Source organism: Carcharhinus amblyrhynchos, chromosome 25 (assembly GCF_965287045.1).
Source record: "Carcharhinus amblyrhynchos chromosome 25, sCarAmb.v2.hapA, whole genome shotgun sequence".
In the NCBI taxonomy this organism is placed as follows: Eukaryota; Metazoa; Chordata; class Chondrichthyes; order Carcharhiniformes; family Carcharhinidae; genus Carcharhinus; species Carcharhinus amblyrhynchos.
The window spans coordinates 31,253,150-31,274,731 of record NC_137348.1 but is presented as its reverse complement, the minus strand read 5'-3'; the positions used below and the strand labels follow the sequence as shown (position 1 = coordinate 31,274,731).

The window sequence follows — 21,582 nt, the reverse complement described above, 5'->3', positions numbered from 1 at the left end:
AACTCTCCTCAAGGACTTAATCTTGGAAAAATAAACATTTGTAGGAATTGCCCAAATAAAAATGTGCTAATCCTTTAATAACTCAGTGGCGATGCGGGTGGTGAAGGGCGGGGGGGCAGTATTCATACAGTTTCACAGCTCCAAGAAGATAAAAATGAACTGTGGAATCAGCTAACCATTAATAATATTAAAGAAATAATCCCACAAGGCTATATCAATAAACAGCTATTGAAATAACAAACAATGATTTTTCAACTCAGAGACACAGTAGGTTTTTTTTAATTTAAAGACCAAGTGATTTAAATAACTTGACAACTTGGCAACTTTACGGACCTCATCTGCCTTTAACGAGCATTCATATCCACTCTCAAAAATTGTAAATCTCACATTGTAGGAAATGAACCATGCTCCAGAAAAATGGGGGTCTGTCTGAACACACAAAACATAAGGATTGCAATAAGATGACTAAAATGCACTGACACAAGATGTGTTATTCATGGAGCGATCTGACAGTCCAGTGATGTGTGGGTTAGGTGGATTGACCATGCTAAATTGACAATTAGTGTCAGGGGTATTAACAGGGTAAATATATGTGATTACGAGGGTAAGGCTGGGTGGGATTGTTGTTGGTGCAGGGCTCGATGGGCCAAATGGCCTCCTTCTGCACAATAATGATCCTGTTCTCAGGTTCTATACCTGACCAAGCAATAACACTAAGTCACCTTCTAACCAAAGTCGCACATTGCATGTTTGCTTATTGTCCTCTCATTTTGCATCGTGTTCAGAAAAAGAGAAACACTAGCTTCTTGTTTAGCACTGCAAGGATATCCAGTTAGCATCCTTGATTATTCAAGGGTAACCGAAGCATAGCACATGCTGTGATTTTACTATTATGCAGGACTAGGAGGTAGGCCTGAGTTTAAGTATTTATGGCTTAAGGTAATAACAGATTGCAATTTAATGGACGATGTCCATGATGAGAACTATGCTCAAGCAAATATCTGGTTTAAGCGCAATTGAATTGTTTTTTGCAAAGTGGAAGAACTTGACTTCAAGGGGTGAATTTTACTGTCCTGCCCACCACAGGGAATCTGACTGGGCGAGGGATGGCCTTAGGTGGGATTTCCCAGTTTCGTGGCGAGCATGCCTTAGCCACAACAATAATGGCCTGAAATGGCAGCAGAACTGAAATTGTGAGGTTTCTGTGATATCCTCACTGGGTAACAATCTGGCGGAGAAATTTGCAGGACTTATTCAAAAGATTATGGAGTTGGAAAACAAAATTACACTGTCATAGAGACATAGTATACATCATGGTATTTAGTGTAAGCTTGATAATTATACAGGTGCGTGCAGTGTTATAATGGATGCACGCATATCTCACTTTTACAGCCTCTGTGTAGATCTCTCTCACCTGCCATGTATTCTAATTATTTCAGGTTTACGTTGTATGCTTTGGACAGTAGAGGGAGACGCTCTGAGCCAAGCACGGTCACCATGAGAACCTCCTGCCCACTGGTCGATGACATCAAGGCAGAAGGTAAATTATTTTTCCACTCTATCTTTCAAATGGACCCTTTTAAAGAACTCAATTCAATTCAATTCAACTTTATTGCCATTGTATAATGCACAAATACAACAAAAAGTGAGCTTGCAGGCTCCCAAGATACAAAGAAAAGAATCAAATGCAAGTAGTCATTATAAAATAGTGCCAATAGTCATTAAGTGTATACATGCATATTGCACAGTACCCATCACCTGGGAATATGTTAAAGGACAGAGTTTAGCTGGATGATTGCTCTGGAGAAGATGTTTCTGAGCCTGGTCATACAGGCTCAAATGCATCAGCAGTGCCTCCGAGCTGGCAGGGGAGCAAACAATCTGTGGCTGGGATGAGTGGGATCTCTAGTAACGCTAAGAGATCTCCGCAGTCAGTGTTTGTGATGGATGTCCTGGATGTCTGTACCATTCCTGCGTGCTATGAGTGTCACAATCTCAATCCAACCAACGCAACAGCCCTGCATCTGAATTTAGTCAGTTTTATTGAGTTTCTTTCAAACCAAAATTAATAGCCCTTTTGGACCAACTGGTTCATGCCTCACATGAACATTCTCCAGTACATCTTCATTCAAATCTATTAGCACAACTTTCTATCCCTTTCTCCCTCATGAACTTACCCAGTTTCCACCTAAATACTATTCTATTTGCCTCAACAATTCCTTGTGGTGGTGAGTTCTGCATTTTCTCTGGGTAAAGAAGTTTTTCCTGAAATCCGTATTGAATTCAACTATGTTATATTGACGCTGCCTAGTTTTGGTTCCCCTGCTAGTGGAAATATCTTCTTTCAGTCGTTAGCACTGCTGCCTCACAGCACCAGGGACTTGGGTTCAATTCCTGGCTTGGGTCATTGTCTGTGCAGAGTCTGCACATTCTCCCTGTTTCCTCCGGGTGCTTTGGTTTCCTCCCACAGTCCAAAAGACGTGCTGGTTAGATGCATTGACCATGCTAAATTCTCCCTCAGTGTACCCAAACAGGTGCCAGAGTGTGGCGTCTAGGGAAAACTAAATTACTGCAGATGCTGGAATCTGAAACCAAAAGAGAAAATGCTGGAAGATCTCATCAGGTCTGGCAGCCTCTGTAAGGAGAGCTGATGTTTTGAGTCCAGATGATCCTCATCTGGATTCGAAACATCAGCTATTTTCTCTCCTTACAGATGCTGCCATATCTGGTGAGATTTTCCAGCATTTTCTCTACTGTGGTGTCAAGGGGATTTTCACTTCATTGCAGTGTTAATGTCATGTGACACTAATAAGTAAATATAAGACTTCAAATGATTTTCCCTTTCAAAAAAAACGCAGCAGTTTCTATTCTGCCTATTGGTGGAACTTTATTATAATTGCTTCTATTTTTTTTAATAACCATTTTTTCATATTTCTTTTGAGCCAAATATTTTCTTGACTTCACGTTTCCTCTTAATTCATTCCTATTTCTCCTACTGTTATCACTTTTAACCTGACACAAACTCCAGTCAACCATACCAAGATTTACAGCTAGGATCAACCTGAGTGCCTGGTAAGGCATCTGAATAATTAAACTGTGTTCACTTGTGGAAACAAATAATAAGATAGTCCACTCTCTTGAACGGGCTGGTTTCAGTAAACGTTGGTTTCGGCCTTTGTTTTTTATTTAACTAGCACCAGCCTTTTTCAGCTGAATGGTAGCGCCTCACAAATAGATAGAAAATGAAATAAATCCAGAAGTATTGACAAGGTGATGAAACAGGGTAGGCAGCATGGGAAGATGAAGAAAGAGCGAGAGAGCTTCTCGAGCACATCAGAACCACGAAACAGACAACTGAGGCAATTATCAGTACCTTTCCGGCCTCTGAGATGGGTAGCAGCCTGATTGCTCCTTATTCCCCATGTCCTTGAATGGCAGGTTTTTATTTATTGGTGTCACACGTAGGCTGACTTTAACACTGCGATGAAGTCACTGTGGAAGTCCCCTAGACGCCACACCCCGACACCTGTTTGGGTACACTGAGGGAGAATTTAGCATGGTCAATACATCTAACCGAGACGTCTTTCAGACTGTGGGGGGAAACCAGAGCAGATAAGGGGGGAATGTGCAAACAGACAGTGACCGAAGCCAGGAGTTGAACCCCCAGACTCCTGGTGCTGTGAGACAGCAGTGCTACCCACTGTGCCACCGTGCCTCCCCATGTTCTTGGATGACAGTCAGGATTTTTGTCACAGTGATTGCGGTGATCAGTGTCTTAATGAGCCTTTCTTCTGTGAAAAGGACCCATCTCTCCTGCCTCCTCCCCCCACACCCCCTCCAGTGGCAGGAATGAGATACGACTGTGATCCTGAGGTTTCCTTTCGGTTGAAGGAACCCTTTTTCAGATGGATTCGTAACCATACCCCCTCCCCCAGCTAAACGATAATGTTGTGTTTTATTGATGAAATTGCTACATGCAAAGAGTGTTTTAATAATGCTTTTAAGCAAACAGATTGACTCTCCATGAACCTGAGGTAAGTTAACCAACCTTCACTGTGCTGCACATGTGGCAGTCACACTCCATTCAATCCAGATTTTCACATCATTTTACAGATCCGATCTGTGGACCTCATGCTTCACTGAGCTCAGCTTGAGAACAAGGGGAATCTCAATGAAACATTGGGATGTGTCTTCAAATATGCCTTAATCCTGTTCTTGCACAATGATCACCAATTCCTCTGATTAGCTCTGATCTTAGCTGACTCAAATGAAACATTCAGTCATAACCTTTTTTTTGAAAAATTGGATGAATTACTTACGATTCATGTTATTAATTCTAATGGTGGCACATGGTTAGCACTGCTGCCTCACAGCGCCAGAAACCCGAGTTCCATTCCCAGCTTGGATTACAGTTTGTGCGGTGTCTGCACGTTGTCCCTGTGTCTGCGTGGGTTTCCTCCAGGTGCTCCGGTTTCCTCCCATAGTCTGAAAGATGTTTTGATTAGGTGTTTTGGTCATGCTAAATTATACCTCTGTGTGCCCAAACAGAGTGTGGATGACTGGGGGATTTTCACAGTAACTTCATTGCAGTGTTAATGTAAGCCTTACTTGAGACACTAATAAATAAACTTCAAATTTTAACTTTAAAACTTTGTCTGCACGGAGTCTGCATGTTCTCCTCGTGTCTGTGTGGACTTCCTCCAGATGCTCTGGTTTCTTCCCGCAGTCCAAAAGATGTTCTGATTAGGCGCTTTGGTCATGCTAAGTTCTCCTTCAGTGTGCCCAAACAGGCGCCGGAGCGTGGACGACTTTCACAGTAACTTCATTGCAGTGCCTACTTGTGACACTAATAAATAAACTTTAAACCTTAAACAAGCAAAATGGGTTAAACACATAAGTTTAAGAATTTCAGAATGGCTGTGTAATTGGAGACAGAGATGTTTGTGGAACAATTGTTATGTACTTTATCCCTCCCTCTTGTTTATGAAGTTTGGTCAACAAATTGCAAATTAGGCACATTCAGCGCAGTTTCATTGAAAGCGAATACCCTCTGAAATCGAACATTGGTAACTCCCTTTAAATACCACAATCCACACACAATATCATTACCACGCTGGAGCTCTTCTTTATGACTAACACACTGACTTAAAGTCTGTGTAGTTAAGTCTTATCTAACAATTTCACAGACTGATTTGTGAGGTTATTTGATTTAAGCCAGACTCTTTCCAGGAATTGTTACATTTAGGTATTTTCAAGTGAGGGCAGTGAGTCATTCATCATCCCTACTGCTGGGTGTCTTCAAGACACTTGTCTAAAGAGGCCGTGAGAGAAATTAACCATATCACATGAAAATGACAGGCAATTTTGCCCTTACTATCCTCACGAAAGACAAATTAAGTGTTCTGTCGATTTTGTAGCTCTCTTAAAGGCAACAGCTCCAAAATATTTCACTGTTATCAACATTTTTATAGTGCAAGATGCGGACAATCCAATTTTTTTTTGGTTTTCCTGACACCATTTGCCCCTGAATTGGCTGTAGCCCAGTTCCCAATCCATGTGTGATGCCCCCACCACAACTTCACAGTCTGCCCATTAAGTTCTCCAAATCCTCCAAAAGACTAACTGACTAACTTAGCTAAGTTAAAATCAGTGGCTTTGGGAGGTGCACTTACAGCGCTGAGGCTGCGGTGAAGAATTGATCATTCGTGAAGGCAGACACTAGCAGAAATGAGGAACATTTCACTGGAAGAGTGCAAATAATGTGAATGGAGATGGGATAGAGTTCATAGAATCAAAGGATCCCCACAGTACAGAAGGTGGCCATTTGGCCCATCGAGTCTGCACTGACCACAATCCCACCCAAGCGCTACCCCCATATCCATACATATTTTACCCACTAATCCTCTAATCTATGCATCTCTGGTCAATTTAGCATGGCCAATCAACCTAACCTGCACATCTTTTGGACTGTGGGAGGAAACCGGAGCACCCGGAGGAAACCCATGCAGACACGAGGAGAATGTGCAAACTCCACACAGACAGTGACCCAAGCTGGGAATTGAACCCGGGTCCCTGGAGCTGTGAAGCAGCAGTGCTAACCATTGTGCTACCCTGCCGCCCCACTCTCTCCAACTCTCCAACAGAGCATCTTATCCAGGCCCTATCCCTGTTACGCCACATATTTACTCTGCTAATCCATTTAACCTACACATCTTAGGGCACTAAGGGGCAATTTGGCATGGCCCATCCACCTGCCCTGCACATCTTTGAACTGTGGGAGGAAACCGGAGCACCACAGGAAATCCACTCAGACACGGGTCCCTGGCTCTGTGACGCAGCAGTGCTAACCGCTGTGCCACTGTGCCAATTAGATCAATCCACGTTGTGAAAATTATGGCAAAATTTGCTCTCACCAATTAAACTCATTAGTAGTTTTCATGGTCTGGCTGACATTCGTGGGATGAAGAAACTCACAGTCAGGGTTGAAGTGTGAGTGAATTTTTAATCTAGTTTGGCAATAAGCATAAAGCTGCTTCTTCCCCTCATATGTTTTCTACAGAAATAGCGGAGATGATCTACAGCTTATTTAATGGCTACACCAGTGGGAAAGAACAGCAAACAGCCTACAACATACTGATGGAAATCTCCTCCCCTATGGTATACCGAGTGGTACATCACTACAACTCTCACTATGAAAAATTTGGAGACTTCGAGTGGCGGAGTGAAGATGAACTGGGTCCAAGGTAACACACTTTCTAACTTACACTGTCTTTTTAACTCTGGTGTTAGGACAACAAATCATGTTAAGTATACATGTCAGATACAGTTTCAAAAAGTGTACATGAAACCTACAGCCTTCCTACAGGAGGGGTACATTATCATAACAGTTAAAGTCCAACAGGTTAATTTGGTAGCACAAGCCATAGCTTTCAGAGTGCTGCCCCTTCATCAGGTGAGTGGGAGTTCTGTTCATAAACAGGCATATAAAGACACAAACTCAATTTACAAAATGATGGTTGGAATGCGAGTCTTTACAGGTAATCAAGTCTTAAAGATCCAGACAGTGTGAATGGAAAGAGGGTTAAGGACAGGTTAAAGAGTTGTGTATTGTCTCCAACTAAGACAGTTAGTGAGATTTTGCAAGTCTAAGCGTGTTGTGGGGGTTATAGATAGTATGACATGAACCCAAGATCCCGGTTGAGGCCATCCTCGTGTGTGGAACTTGGCTATCAGTTCTGCTCAATAGCTCTGCGCTGTCATGTGTCGCGAAGGCAGCTTTGGGATTGCTTACCCAAAGATCAGAGGCCAAATGCCCGTGACCTCTGAAGTGTTCCCCAGTAGGAAGAGAACACTCTTGCCTGGTGATTGTCGAGCGGTGTTCATTCATCTATTGTCTTCCCAATGTACCATGCTTCGGGACATCCTTTCCTACATCCTTTTCCTGAGACTTCTTACACCAGTCCAACGCCAGCAGGGACCCAGGTTCGATTTCTGGCTTGGGTCATTGTATGGAGAGTCTGCACATCCTCCCTGTGTCTGCATAGATTTCCTCCAGGTGCTCCGGTTTCCTCCCACAGTCAGAAAGATGTGCTGGTTAGGTGCATTGGCCATGCTAAATTCTCCCTCCGTGTACCCAAACAGGCACCAGAATGTGATGACTCGGGGATTTTCCCAGTAAATTCATTGGAATGTTAATGTAAACCAACTTGTGGCACTGATAAATAAACTTATCTAGGACTTGCTGTGCTTGATCTGAAATGCTAAGCGAATGTATTGTAATCCCCTTGCAAATTATAAATGTAAACTTACGTAGTTTCTCAGGTGACAGGCCAACTGCAACCCATGCCATGTGTATCCACAATAGCTGACAGACCTTGACGTGCCTCATGTGACTGCCACAACCATAGTGCCCGTGATAAAGTGGTAAATGCTGCTGTTGACTTCAGTTAATATCCCTGAGGAAGCGATGGCCAAGTGATATTACTGCTAGACTATTAATCCAGAATCTCAGCTAATGTTCTGGGGACCTGGATTCGAAGCCTGCCATGGCAGATGGTGGAATGTGAAGTCAATAAAAAAAATCTAGAATTAAGAATCTACTGATGTTCGTGAAATCATTGTCGATTGTTAGAAAAACCCACCTGGTTCACAGAAGCCCTTGAGGGAAGGAAATCTGTCATCCTTACCCGGTCTGGCCTATACCTGACTTCAGGTCCACAGCAACGTGGTTGACTCTCAATTGCCCTCGGGCAACTCGGAATGGGTAATAAATGCTGGCCAGCCAGCGACGCCCATGTCCCAGGAATGAATTTTAAAAAATCTGCTATAAGGGGCACAATCTGGTCCAGAGCAAGCTCCATTGCTCTGCTTGTGATAATCACATTGTGTTTGAGGTATCAGTTTTACTACTGCAGGAAATGCTGTTGCAGAAAGTTTAATTGATATCCCAGAGGTTTGTTTTCCGACAGTTTGGATGGACATTATGGAATCAACGACTGATTGTTTCCCAACTTATTTGTTTGGATGCTCTTCAGTGTCATTTTGCTAATTGAGGACTAAACCTTTCTAACCTGCATCACTAAGCTCGATTGGAATTGACAGAAAACATCATTAATATAATTGGGGCGGCACGCTGGTGCAATGGTTAGCAACATTGTCTCACGGCGCCAGGGTCCTGGGTTCAATTCTGACCTCAGGTAACTGCGTGGAGTTTGCATGTTCTCCCCCCCAGTCTTTGTGGATTTTCTCTGTGTGCTCCGGTTTCCTCCCACAGTCCAAAGATATGCAGGTTAGGCTGATTAGCTGTGCAAAATTGCCCCTTAGTGTCAGGGGGACTAGCAGAGTAAATACCCAGGGTTTAGGGGAATAGGGCCTTCAGTGCAGGTTTGATGGGCTGAATCCTTCTGTACATCAGGGATTCTATGATTTTTCTATGATAGTTAAAAGTAGTCAGGCACCATGTGCAGTAGGACAAGGATCAGAATCAGAGATGGTGCTGCAACTCTTGAGAATTTGATGATTCGTTGTACAGTTTACTTCCCTTCCAACATCAGTGTACATCTTTATGTTTCCCAGTCAGGTTGTCCTGACTGGTCACTTAAGAGGTGCACAGTTTGGGTTGAATACGAACCATATTGACAGAGCAGAGACAACTCAAGCTTCAGTGCCTGGGCTTTACTTCTTTCCCAGCAGGGTTTCTAAAAGCAGCTTCAAAAGACCAGTCAAAAGTTCCATACCGATTGTACTCAGTCACCCTTGTTGCGCATAAGAACATAAGAAATAGGAGCAGGAGTGGGCCATCTTGCCCCTCGAGCCTGCCCCGCCATTCACTAAGATCATGGCTGATCTAAAGTGGATCAGTGCCACTTACCCACCTGCTCCCCATAACCCTTAATTCCCCTATCGATCAGAAATCTATCTACCCGTGATTTAAATATATTCAATGAGGTAGCCTCCACCACTTCAACGGGCAGAGAATTCCAGAGATTCATTACCCTCTGAGAGAAGAAGTTCCTCCTCAACTCTGTCTAAACTGTCCCCTCCTTATTTTGAGGCTGTGCCCTCTAGCAATGATGTAACTGAATGACAGGACAGGCGTTAGGGGCTGATTGGCCCACTGCTATTCCTGGCCTGCCAAACATTGCTTCAGCATAGAAACTAATGTGTATCTTTCACTCTTTTGAGGCCACTCGATCCAGCCTGATTTTGTACCTGAACTTCATTACCATGTTTTCTGACAAAGAGAGGGAAAAAATACAGGGGTTGAGAAGAATTGGAGAACAGAAGTATCTGCCTTCAATGCACAGAGCCATCATAGTGGCATCAAACAAGCAGCTTTTACACTTTGTTGCCAGTGTTATGTCCCAGTTACCTCAGCTGCCAGGACACCAATGAAATGAGAAAAGACAATCTAAGGCCGCATCTGTACGAGAGTATTTCTTTCATCAGTGGGAGATCCTGAATGCATCAAAAAGCTCATGCTCAACTACTCTTGCCCAGAATGATAGGGAGTGGGAAAGCTTGATCTTGGGTTCGGACATAGCTCAGCACGACATCAAGGGCCGAAGGGCCTGTACTATGCTGTACTGTTCTATGCTCTATGTACTCTTCAGCTTTCCCATCTTTCACAGCTGTAGGAAATAGAAACCGTTGTGAAGATTTGGATATGTGATGGTATTAAACACAATCCAGCTCAGGATAGAACAAAGGACGCTGTTAATGCTGAAACCCAATCTTAAAAGTTCAAATGACATTCATACACTACTTGAGTTTTGCTCTCGCAGTTTGATTTATCCCAACCTCCTCAATTAAATCACTGTTTTATAATCACTCCCTGCTAACTAATCATCTGTATACAATTCATAACAGTCTATAAAATGTCAGTATGTAATAATTGACAGTCACCTGCATGAGTAGGTTGGTCGAAGGATAAGAGCTTTGGCAGAGTCCATTATTTAAGTGCAGTTGTCACATGGGCAATTGTGGTTTCAAGCTTCCGGTCACCTGTCATTATACTTCTTCACTCCATTCTCCCCCTAACCTCTCTCTTGCTGGCCTCCTGCTTTGTTCCAGTGAAACTCAGTATAAGCAGGAGGAACTTTCGATGAGGTACTTTATAGCTTTCCGGACTCAAGTTGAGTTGAACAACTTCAGGTCACAATTTCTGTCTCTGGGTGGGATTTTCCAGCTGTGTTCACCCCAAAACCAGAAAATCCTGCCTGAGATCAATGGACTTTTCCATGGCCCACCCCTCGCTCACTACGATTCCCGTGGTGGGCGGAACGGGAGAATTTGCTCCTCTGTTTTTGGATGACAGCTGTTCACACTCTGCTATTCACATTTGCATCTCCTTCCGACACACATCTTCTGTACTTGTCCCAACCCCATCTTTTTATTTGTCTTGCAACATCTCCCCTTTGTGGCATTAAATCTCTCTGCCCTTCTGGTTTGTTCCTTGCCAACCTTGGCTCAAAGCATGCCATTTTCCAGTCGTAATGAAAGGCCCTTGACCTTGAAGTGTTAATGCTGTTTCTTCCTCTGCAGATGCTGCCTGACCTGCTGAGCTTTTCCAATGTTTTCACTTCTTAATCTCAGATTTCCAGATTCCACAGCATTTTGCATTTTTGTTTCTATGAAAATTCGGAATTTGCAAGAATACAGGGTAAATGGTAGGACTCTGAAGAGTGCAGTTGAACAGAGGGATCTGGGAATACAAGTACAGAATTCCCTAAAAGTGGTGTCACAGGTAGATAGGGTCGTAAAGAGTGCTTTTGGTACATTGGCCTTTATAAATCGGAGTATCGAGTATAAAAGTTGGAGTGTTATGGTAAGGTTGTCTAAGGCATTGGTGAGGCCAAATTTAGAGTACTGTGTACAGTTTTGGTCACCTAGTTACAGGAAGGATGTAAATAAGATTGAAAGAGTGCAAAGAAGGTTCACAAGGATGTTGCCGGTACTTGAGAAGCTCAGTTACAGTGAGAGATTGAATAGGTTAGGACTTTATTCCCTGGAGCGCAGAAGAATGAGGGGAGATTTTTTAGAGGTGTATAAGATTTTGATGGGTATTGATAGAGTGAATGCAAGCAGGCTTTTTCCACTGAGGCCAGAGGAGAAAAAAAAACAGAGGGCATGGGTTAAGGGTGAAAGGAGAAAAGTTTAAAGGGAATATTTGGGGGGGATTCTTCACGCAGAGAGAGGTGGGAGTATGGAATGAGCTGCCAGATAAAGTGGTAAATGCAGGGTCACTTTTAACATTTAAGAAAAGCTTGGATGGGTTCATGGATGAGAGGGGTGTGGAGGGATATGGTCCAAGTGCAGGTCAGTGGGACCAGGCAAGAAATGGTTCGGCACAGACAAGAAAGGCCAAAAGGCCTGTTTCTGAGCTGTAATTTTCTGTGGTTCTGTGATAATCCAAAATTGGAGGAACAAAGGGTTCTGGAGGGCTGTACAGATGGAGGAGATTCTGTAGTTAGGGAGAGGGAGTCAGTCCATGGAGGGATTTGATATAGGCGACCTAGTGGCATGGTGGATAGCACCGCTGCCTCACAGCTCCGGGAACCCAGGTTCGATTCCTGGCTTGGGTCACTGTCTGTGTGGAATCTGCACATTCTCCCCACATCAGCATGGGTTTCATCTGGGTGCTTCGGCTTCCTCCCACAGTGCAAAAGACATGCTGGTTAGGTGCATTGGCCATGCTAAATTCCCCCTCAGTGTACCTGAGAAAGCGCCGGAGAGTGGTGACTCAGGGATTTTCACAGTAACTTCATTGCACTGTCAATGCAAGCCCAAATAAATAAACTTTAAAATTGTGCATTTTTTGAAAAAAATTCCTAACCTTTCCCCTCATTCTTTTCGTGATTAACTTAAATTTACACCATCTGGTTACCAGTTCACCAACCAGTAGAAATAGCTTCTCACTATTTAACTTATCAAGGCTCTTGGTAATTTTGAACATTTAAGCATGCTTGTATGAAATTCCAATACTATTTTACTGAAGACATGGACCAGCTTATTTTGAAGTAACTCTAGCATTGAAATAGCAGAGAGAAGGGACTGATACAAGCGCTGTAAGCATTCACACGTTACCATTGCCAAGAGTAACTTCAAACTTATATTTTCCTGTAATCCCATCAGAAGGAATTCCCGGAAACAACACAAATGGGCCCATGAATTAAGGATCACGGCTTTAATTATCTGAGGTCTCCATTTAGCTCGGGCATTGAGGAAGACAATATTTGCACCGTTCAGCAGCTATTTAGTAGAATCTTTCTTCTCCGTCTGTAACCTTGCCATCGCGCTGAACTGCTCCCTGAAAATCTTCCAAGTTACATGCGTATCAGCTGCAATTCTGTTCTCAGCAGACGCTAGTTTCACGGGCTTGCCTTCTCAGAATGTGCATTTTATAAGGTCTGTTGGGAAAATTACTCTTCAAAAAGATATCAAACAGCAAATTAGATGCAGCGCAACACGACACACAAACATGCAAGGGAAAGGATTGGGGATGTGCCAGTGTCTTGGCTTCCCTCACACTCTATAATAGTCTTTTGTGGTAATTTATTACCTCAGCCTTCATTTTCCCAAACAGCATAATTTTGGTCACGAGAATCGCTCCAGCTCATATTTAAAATTTCCTCCACTGTGTTCTGCGATGCTTTTAAATTTCCTCACGTGCATTTGTTCAACATTGGTACAATTTATATTTCGCACAACATATGTGTAATCTGTACTTCATTTGGGGCTAAGTTGGATGACCCCCCCCCCCAAAAAAAAACAGGCATGAGGATCACGGCACGCAATTAACCAGCATCAGTCCGTTCAATGCAATGCAGGCAGCGTGCCAACTGTGTGCTGTCTGCTAATTTGATTGATTGCTGCGTGCAGCCAGGGCTAACTGTGCTGTTCATTGGCTACAAACATCAGCAAGAGGCCCAAAATCGTAACTTCCCAGCATCACTTAAAGTTAGCCTGCCCTGCTAAAGATTGTCTGCACCTCTTCAACAGAGGGGGTGCGGGGAGGGGGAGCATTGTAGCTGGAGGAGACGCAAGCAATTGTGTAAGAATTCAAACTGACCTGGGAAGCAGCGAAGGACGTCAGAGTGTTTTGGCTATGGTTGCTGAATTAACTCATAATGGAATTAAAGGCTCAAAAGCTGCGATTTGTGACTGAAGGTTTAATGCACCGATGCACTGTCTCAATGCTTAGGGACAAATCCCAACAATTTTTTTGTGTCAGGATTCTCCAGTCTCGTACGTTCCTCCATCGCTTGCCAGCGAGAACGGAAAACTTGGCGCTCAGCCAAAACTCCATCCGCTGCAGTGGGACCAGAGAATCCCAACTGCTGTCAAGGTCAGAAAATCCTTTCTTTTCTGGGACATGGTTCCACATTGCCCAACATCCTCCTGTATCTTACACCAGTGAATGCTGGAATGTTATTTAACCTGAAGACTATCACAACTAAAGCAAGTACAGTCCTCACAAGATGTTGCTGGACATACTTTCCAGGTAGATCCTGCAATCAAATGTGGAAATTTTGGCTAATATAATTCTTCCCCCAGTTTAGGGATGAAAGACCAATTATAAGACCAGCAGATATAGGAGCAGAATTAGGCCATTCGGCCTATTGAGTCTGCTCTGCCATTCAATCATGGCTGATATGATTCTCATCCTCATTCTTCTGCCTTCTTGCCGTAACCCTTGATCCTCTTATTGATCAAGAACCTATCTATCTCTGTCTTAATTACACTCAATGGCCTGGCCTCTAACCCTCTGTGGCAAAGAGTTCCACAGATTCACCATTCTCTGGCTGAAGAAATTCCTCCTCATCTCTGTTTCAAAGGAGCGTCCCTTCACTCTGAGGTTGTGCCCTCCAGCTCTCTCTCTCTCCCACTAGTGGAAACATCGTCTCCACATCCACTCTATCTAGGGATCTCAGTATTCTGTGAATTTCAATTAGGTCCCCCCTCATTCTTCTAAACTCCATTGAGTATAGAACATAGAACAGTACAGGCCCATTGGCCCTCAATGTTCTGCTGAGCTATGTCCAACCCCAGGATCAAGCTATCCCACTCCCTATAAGACAAGGGAGATATTTGTGTGCTGATATCTGTATAGACCCTCAACTGCTCCTCACATGACAAACCCTTCATTCCTGGGATCATTCTTATGAACCTCTCTCCTCTGGACACCCTCCAGAGCCAGCACGTCCTTCCTTAGAGATGGAGGCCAAAGCTGCTCACAGTATTCCAAATGGGGCTGACCAGAGCCTCATACAGCCTCAGCAGTACATCCCTGCTCTTGTATTCTAACTCTCTAGAAATGAATGCTAACATTGAATTTGCCTTCCTAACTGCCAATTGAACCTGCATGTTAATCTTAAGAATGCTACTGGCATGATTGAGGATAGTTAAATTTGTACAGCATGTTGATAAAATCTGGAATTTATGAGCATGGGCTATTTTTCTCTGTGATAGTACAGGCAGTGTATCTATCTATTAACCCATTACAGTTACTCAGATTAAGAAGTTGCATACAAGAGCCTTTGGAAACTAAAGGCAGGATCACAAACACTTTGAAAAGATTTCAGGCTTTGGGATTACCTCAAGGTTCCTGACCCTACATGGGCCTAATGTGCATTGAATCATTTGGGAAGCGACTAATTAACAAGTCTGCTTTGCATTCACTGTCCAATTAACGTTGGTGGATGCATTCCTGAGATGGGAAGTCCAATCAGCCGCAGAACTGGGCTACCGGTAGCAACACTGGGAGAGGTGGGTACATCCCGAGGCAGGTAGGAAACCCAGACAGCATCTCAAAATGGAGGAGGGTGTTGAAAGTTTAAATTTAAAGACTGCCCCCAGCTGTCAGGGTCATCAATGTAAAGGGGGAGCTGCTGGGATGCTGCCTCTAAGGAATTGTCAGGCTGATTGAGGGGCCACATTGAAGGAGAGAAACTGTCTTTGCCTTCGGAAAATAGCCCCTAAAATGGGGTCTTGCTTAGTCCAGTTGGCTTGGTTCCCAGCTTACCCCGAGAAAACTCCCCCAGAGGTAGGAAGCCATCCATTTGCTGCCTTTTTCCTTTTGCCTACAATCTCTATGGAGCCTGGAAAATTAGACCCGAACAGGCAAGAGATGGGACAGCAATTTTTTCCAGCTTTGGGCTGCTGTTACAAGTTGCTAGTGAGGCACACAAAGAGTGTCATTTTATAAGAAAATGGAATGAAGTCTACCAAAGGTTAAATGAAGGTGCCAGGCAGCAGAATGGGATGACAACAGATAGCTACAGCTGAAGAACTCATATCATTGGCTAAATGTCTTTCTTCTGTGCTACTGGCTCTATGGACTGATTGCCACAGGACAATCTCGTATGCCTGCAGTAACTTCAGGGGAAGCATCATGGAAAGCCTATTTAAGGAAAATAAAAGTCCCTATGGAAATTCACCTCCAGGATTCGATGACCTACTGTTCATTTCTCTGTATATCTGTTTGCCACTGTGTTTAAAAGTTTATTTATTAGCATCACAAGCAGGGTTACATTAACACTGCAATTAAGTCACTGTGGAAATTTCCTAGTTGCCGCACCCTGGTGCCTGTTACGGTACAAACTGAGGGAGAATTTAGCATGGCCAATGCACCTAACCAGCACATCTTTTAGACTGTGGGAGGAGACCTACGTAGACAGAGGAAGAAACATGCAAACTCCGCACAGACAGTGACCCAAGCCGGGAATCGAACCCGGGTCCCTGGCGCTGTGATGCAGCAGTGCTAACCACACTGCCACCGAGCGCATCATTAGAGAGAGATTAGACAACTATTGGTAACATCCTCAAGATCATTGTGAAAGATAAGAAAGTGATTCTCAGTATGCTGACTGCTTTCAGCAATCCCAAGTAGGAAAGGCAGAAAATGTAACCAACAGGACATTTCTTTGTGTTGAATTTTTAACTTCATAGTGCTAGAAAGAGCATGTGAGGGGTTAAAACTCAAAGCCACACAGATTATTTCTCAAAATAAAGAAAAACACAGCGCAGAAACCAGACAAGTTGGCTGCATTATATTTCATGGGTGCTAGCCTCTACAGAAATTCACTGAGATGCCTTAATTGTTTTAAGTGGTTCAGCTATTACATTCAAACACATATTTCTTTGCCATTGCAAATGATTAGTCATCCATTCAATATTGATTAATGGAAATGCTGAATTCTGTGTTTTGTTCTTGGTCTAATGTAATTAAGAGTGAGGTAGTTGTCTATTGAATTTTATTTCTGTGTAACTTCAGCGCGATTGGCTTTGCGTTTTTGTACAAAGCCTGTTTTACGAGGGAGTGTCCGCGTCAGTAGCTGGAATTCTCTGACCTTGTCCGCAGCTGGGATTCTCCAGTCCCGCTGCAGTGAATGGAGTTTTGGCTGAGCGCCAAATTCTCCATTCTCATTTGCAGCGGGAACATGGGTGAATAGGATTATAGGATTGTAGCCAGTAAACAGGTTGGTGTCATGTTTCCATTGGTTTATTGGGCAAGTTGAGCCCTATTGAACTTACAGCCAGCAAACCTTTGTTCCATATTAGCCACCAGACTAAGAAGCAATGGGATGAGAGGGACCAATTTATCCTAATCGCTGCCTACATCTTATCAAGCCTCAAAACACTGGGCAGGATTCTCCAATCACATTCGTCCCGCTACCCTCATCATAGAGCATGGAAAATTTGGCACTCAGCCAAAACTGCAGCGGGACCGGAGAATCTTAGCAGTGGATGAGGTCAGAAGTTTCCGGTAACTGCCTTTCAGTGCTGAGCAAACTGCCAAGAGCTGTTACGTGTGACAAGATAAAGTATAGGCAGCCATTTTCAACACCATCGCGCTCATTCAAATACTCTGCAAATGTTGACTGCGACAACACTAACTAGTGTTTACCTTCAAAAGAATCATCCCTGATTTGAATGTAAGGTGCATTTGAGAGCATCGCAACTTGATTTATTAATCTCTGGAACCAAATTGCAACCAGTTTAGTTTTCCCTCTGGAAGTCATGTAATCTTCTGGACTTGGCCAAAGACCAAGCTAAAGAAGTACGGGCCAACAAAGGGGAAAAAAATCTGGATTATTCCTCTCTGACCTTTTCAGGTGATTGAAACCAGTCCAGGAGAACTATGGACCAACTGTTATCTGCATAGTTACTTCCTGACTAAATGCGCCAAATCTACTAAATCACTAGTGAAGTTGAGAAAAGCCAACAACATTGCAACAAAATATTGGGGAAGAGGGCAGTGGGACGCTGATAGCAACAGCACAGAGTAATCCGTCGCTGAGTTCAAGAACAATGGGGCGCAGTAATAAAGCCAGATGTCAGAATTATCTATGAAATGTTCACCTCATCACTTGGGAATGTTGATGCCTGGTGGGAGATCTTTAAGTGATGGTTAAAACCCAAAAGTTTTATTGACATGCAGTCGGGAGCCGACGAACGAAGCTCAAAGCCGGGAGTTTGAAATGTCCTGGAAGAATTTCGACACAACGCTGAAGACAGCTGCAAGCCTAATACATCAGGCGCAATTCTCAATGCACAAAGCAAACCCGTGGAACAGTATCTGTATGTTTAATGGCTTCATTTGGAATGTTAACCATACAATGTCAGAACCTAAGAGAAAACTTTGAAGAGATATTAATAGGGCTAGACTGCTTGAAACAAACCAAGATTGAACGATGACGCACGCGCTTTTGCAGTAAGATGAGAGGCCCATTAGGTGATCTGTCAAACTACAAGAAATCGTTAGTAGAGTCCAATTTGTTTGGGATTTGCAGGCAAGGAGAGGGGGAAATTGGATCTGAATGTAGGAAATACTGATAGGTTTACATGGACTCTTTACGGGGACGTATTAATACTGCTGAAACTAAGGAATATGACAGGTCCTACAGCTGCACACATACTGAGTGAATTCATTGGCTCTTCCTGCTCTGGTGAATATCTTGACTCTCTAAAGGTCAAATGTGTACGTGGTGTACTTGACGTCCGAAGAATTGAAAAAACCCAACATAAGCACCAAACTATTGCACGTGAATTATGGAAAGCTATTAACACATAAACTCCTTAGGACCGGCATAGCAGATGCTTCACAGATGCATTTAAAACTGTCATTAGCTAACATAACCTATTTCAGTAAGGTTTGAATAAAGAAGGCAGCAAAAATGTTGACTTATCCCTCTCGCCACATGTGCACCGAAAGAATCTTATTAACAGGTTACATGTGTGCACTTGATAGTCTCATTAGCAGAGTTCAGGTGTGCCCAGATGTCTCCCATTAACAGGTTGTATCTATGTCCAAGTTTTATGGACTGCTAATTTTGTCCGACTCTTTTTTTTGGATGTTAACAATGAACAACGGGTCTGCACTGCTTCAATCTACATAATATTCTCACACCACAAAGGCTGACATTGAAGCTGCAGTAGGATATTGGGACAGGAAGATTATGGCTCCTCTGGCAAACTACCAAAGCAGCAAGTCCTTTGAAAGTAACCCCTGAAAGTGCAATCTTCCTTGATTGATTGCCTGGTCTTTCTCGACCAGAAGTGGAGCTTGTATTTGTTGAGTCAGGGAGGTGAAGATTGACTTTAGATAAGCCACAATCATCCTCTACATATTCTCCTCAGAAATGTCACTCGTTCAAGGAAAGTGCTCCATCCTCCATTTTGTTCTGCGAATAATTCAAATGAACAAAATAAAAATTGCAACGCGTTCACGGGTTTGGGGGAGGAGGACTTGGAGCAAATTAAGTTGTTTTGGACTGGGTTAGCTTTTTGTTCGGGGGAAGAATTCTTCCCCCAAGTTTAAGTTTCCTCTAATCAGAGAAAATTGTACGGCTTGATTGAATGATGGACGTGCAAAGCAAGAGTCAGTGGTGCAAAGCTGACTGTTGCTGAAGCCTTTGTAGAATGTTGGGCCTTGAAAGATTCTCCAGCTCCTCTCAGCCCACCCCTCACCCTTCCCCAGCCCCTCTCAGCCCACCCCTCACCCTTCCCCAGCCCCTCTCAGCCCACCCCTCACCCTTCCCCAGCCTCTCTCAGCCCACCCCTCCCCTTCCCCAGCCTCTCTCAACCCACCCCTCACCCCTTCCCCAGCCCCTCTCAGCCCACCCCTCACCCTTCCCCAGCCTCTCTCAGCCCACCCCTCACCCTTCCCCAGCCCCTCTCAGCCCACCCCTCACCCCTTCCCCAGCCTCTCTCAGCCCACCCCTCACCCCTTCCCCAGCCCCTCTCAGCCCACCCCTCACCCTTCCCCAGCCCCTCTCAGCCCACCCCTCACCCTTCCCCAGCCCCTCTCAGCCCACCCCTCACCCTTCCCCAGCCTCTCTCAGCCCACCCCTCACCCTTCCCCAGCCCCTCTCAGCCCACCCCTCACCCCTTCCCCAGCCCCTCTCAGCCCACCCCACCCTTCTCCAACCTCTGTCCGCCCACCCCCCACCCTTCTCCAACCTCTTTGGTGGGTGCTGGAGGATGAAAAAAAATTATTTTAAAAACCGGTGCGATTTACTCCAGTTTTCATGCAAATTCGACACTTTGGATATTTTTTGGGAGAATCCCCCCCCTGCCCCTGCCGTGATGGGACGTTTTCACTTCCGTGGCTGCTCCTTTGTTTTCAGTCGGCAGCTCTTGTGAAATGCTCAATATCCTGACCGTAAAAGGATTTGGCGAACATTATTCTTAGATTGTAACTAGCTGTATGTGGGTATCGCAGATGGTGTAAATTGAATGAAAAAATGAGTAAAAATTGCACTTAACCACAGCACTGATTTCCATCGCCGGGGTGGGGAGGGGGTTGGTAACAGATGAATTTTCTGCAGTATTTGTTTCCTTAATTCCTTTTTCTGCTGTTTTTCCTTTCCTTAAAGATGGTCGCTTGTGGGGGGGTTGAGGGGGTGGAGGGGTCGGGGGTCACAAGGGGATCGGGGGGGGTGAGAAACGTCAAGTCACGATCCCACATTTGATTCACATCTTTTAAGTTTTGACTTGGTAACTTTTTTAACATTGTTGCATCGTCGATAGTAATGGCAGTGTGTACATTGAGACAGACACCTCCAGTGCTATACCTTGGGCAAATGACAAAGCCCATTAAGAAGGACATGGTCCCAAAATAAATGTAACTACTTATTCACCAGTTTGTTTAAACTTATGAGTGGGATTTTCTGGCTTGCATTCGCCCCAAGACCAGAAAATCCTTCCGGAGGTCCTGGCACAGTCCTGTCCTGCTCACTATGATTCCTGCAGTGGGCCGGATGAGGAAATTCCACCCTATGTTGTTCATATTTTGTTCCTCCGTCATGCTAAGTCCTTTCTATTAACTTGTACTGACGCACTTGCTTGAGAAACCAGGACTGTTTGTTATTTACTATCTCACAGTCACTGTTGATCATTATGTTTTGACTCGTTGACAGCAGGTATCCATTCCCAAGACACAAAGTGGTCACTTTGGTTTCTATCCCACCGCACCCCCCACCCACCCCCCACCCTCCCCCCACCCTTTATTTGGAATGGCGGGGAGAAACTCCATTTTTTTAATGCATGTATTTGCATGCTTTTTTCCCCTTCGGGGAATGGTAGGGAGCTGAAGAAAGGATTCCAGCTAATCAGCCCATTGAATTGTGTACCTCCCCGTGGGAAGCAAGTCTTGGGAATGGGACCCAAAGCCAGAGGGGTGAATTTTACCATCCCGCCCACCCCTGGAATTAGAGTGGACGAGGGGCGGACCATGGAAAGGTCTGTTGACTTTGGGTGGGATTTTCCAGTTTCAGGGTGAGCGAGTCCGGAAAATCCCCCCCAGAGTTTCTGGCCCAGAGGGCCTCCATCGAGCTCCAGTGAACAGAGCAAGTAGCTTCTAAAACAATGTATTGCATATCTTTCATCATCCTTATGAAAAAATCCTGGAACTTCAAACCTCACAGCACAATGAACCACGTGGAATCATCGAACCACAGAATCACTACAGTGCAGAAGGAGGTCATTCAGCCCATCAAGTCTGCACCGACGCTCCGAAATAGCATGTTACCCAGGCCAACAACACTCCCCATTCCCCATCCCATAACCCCACACATTTAC

The 21,582-nt window shown here is 44.3% G+C and overlaps 1 protein-coding gene across 5 annotated transcripts in view; it reads left to right on the top strand.

Annotated features, from left to right (window-relative positions):
• Positions 1-21,582, top strand: part of astn2 (astrotactin 2) — a 1,598,826-nt gene that overhangs the window by 1,549,816 nt on the left and 27,428 nt on the right. For all 5 annotated transcript variants that reach the window (XM_080212454.1, XM_080212453.1, XM_080212456.1 and 2 more), the window contains 2 exons: positions 1,440-1,540; positions 6,560-6,743. In XM_080212454.1, coding sequence (XP_080068580.1) covers positions 1,440-1,540; positions 6,560-6,743 — 285 coding nt within the window. The remainder of the gene's footprint in view (positions 1-1,439; positions 1,541-6,559; positions 6,744-21,582) is intronic.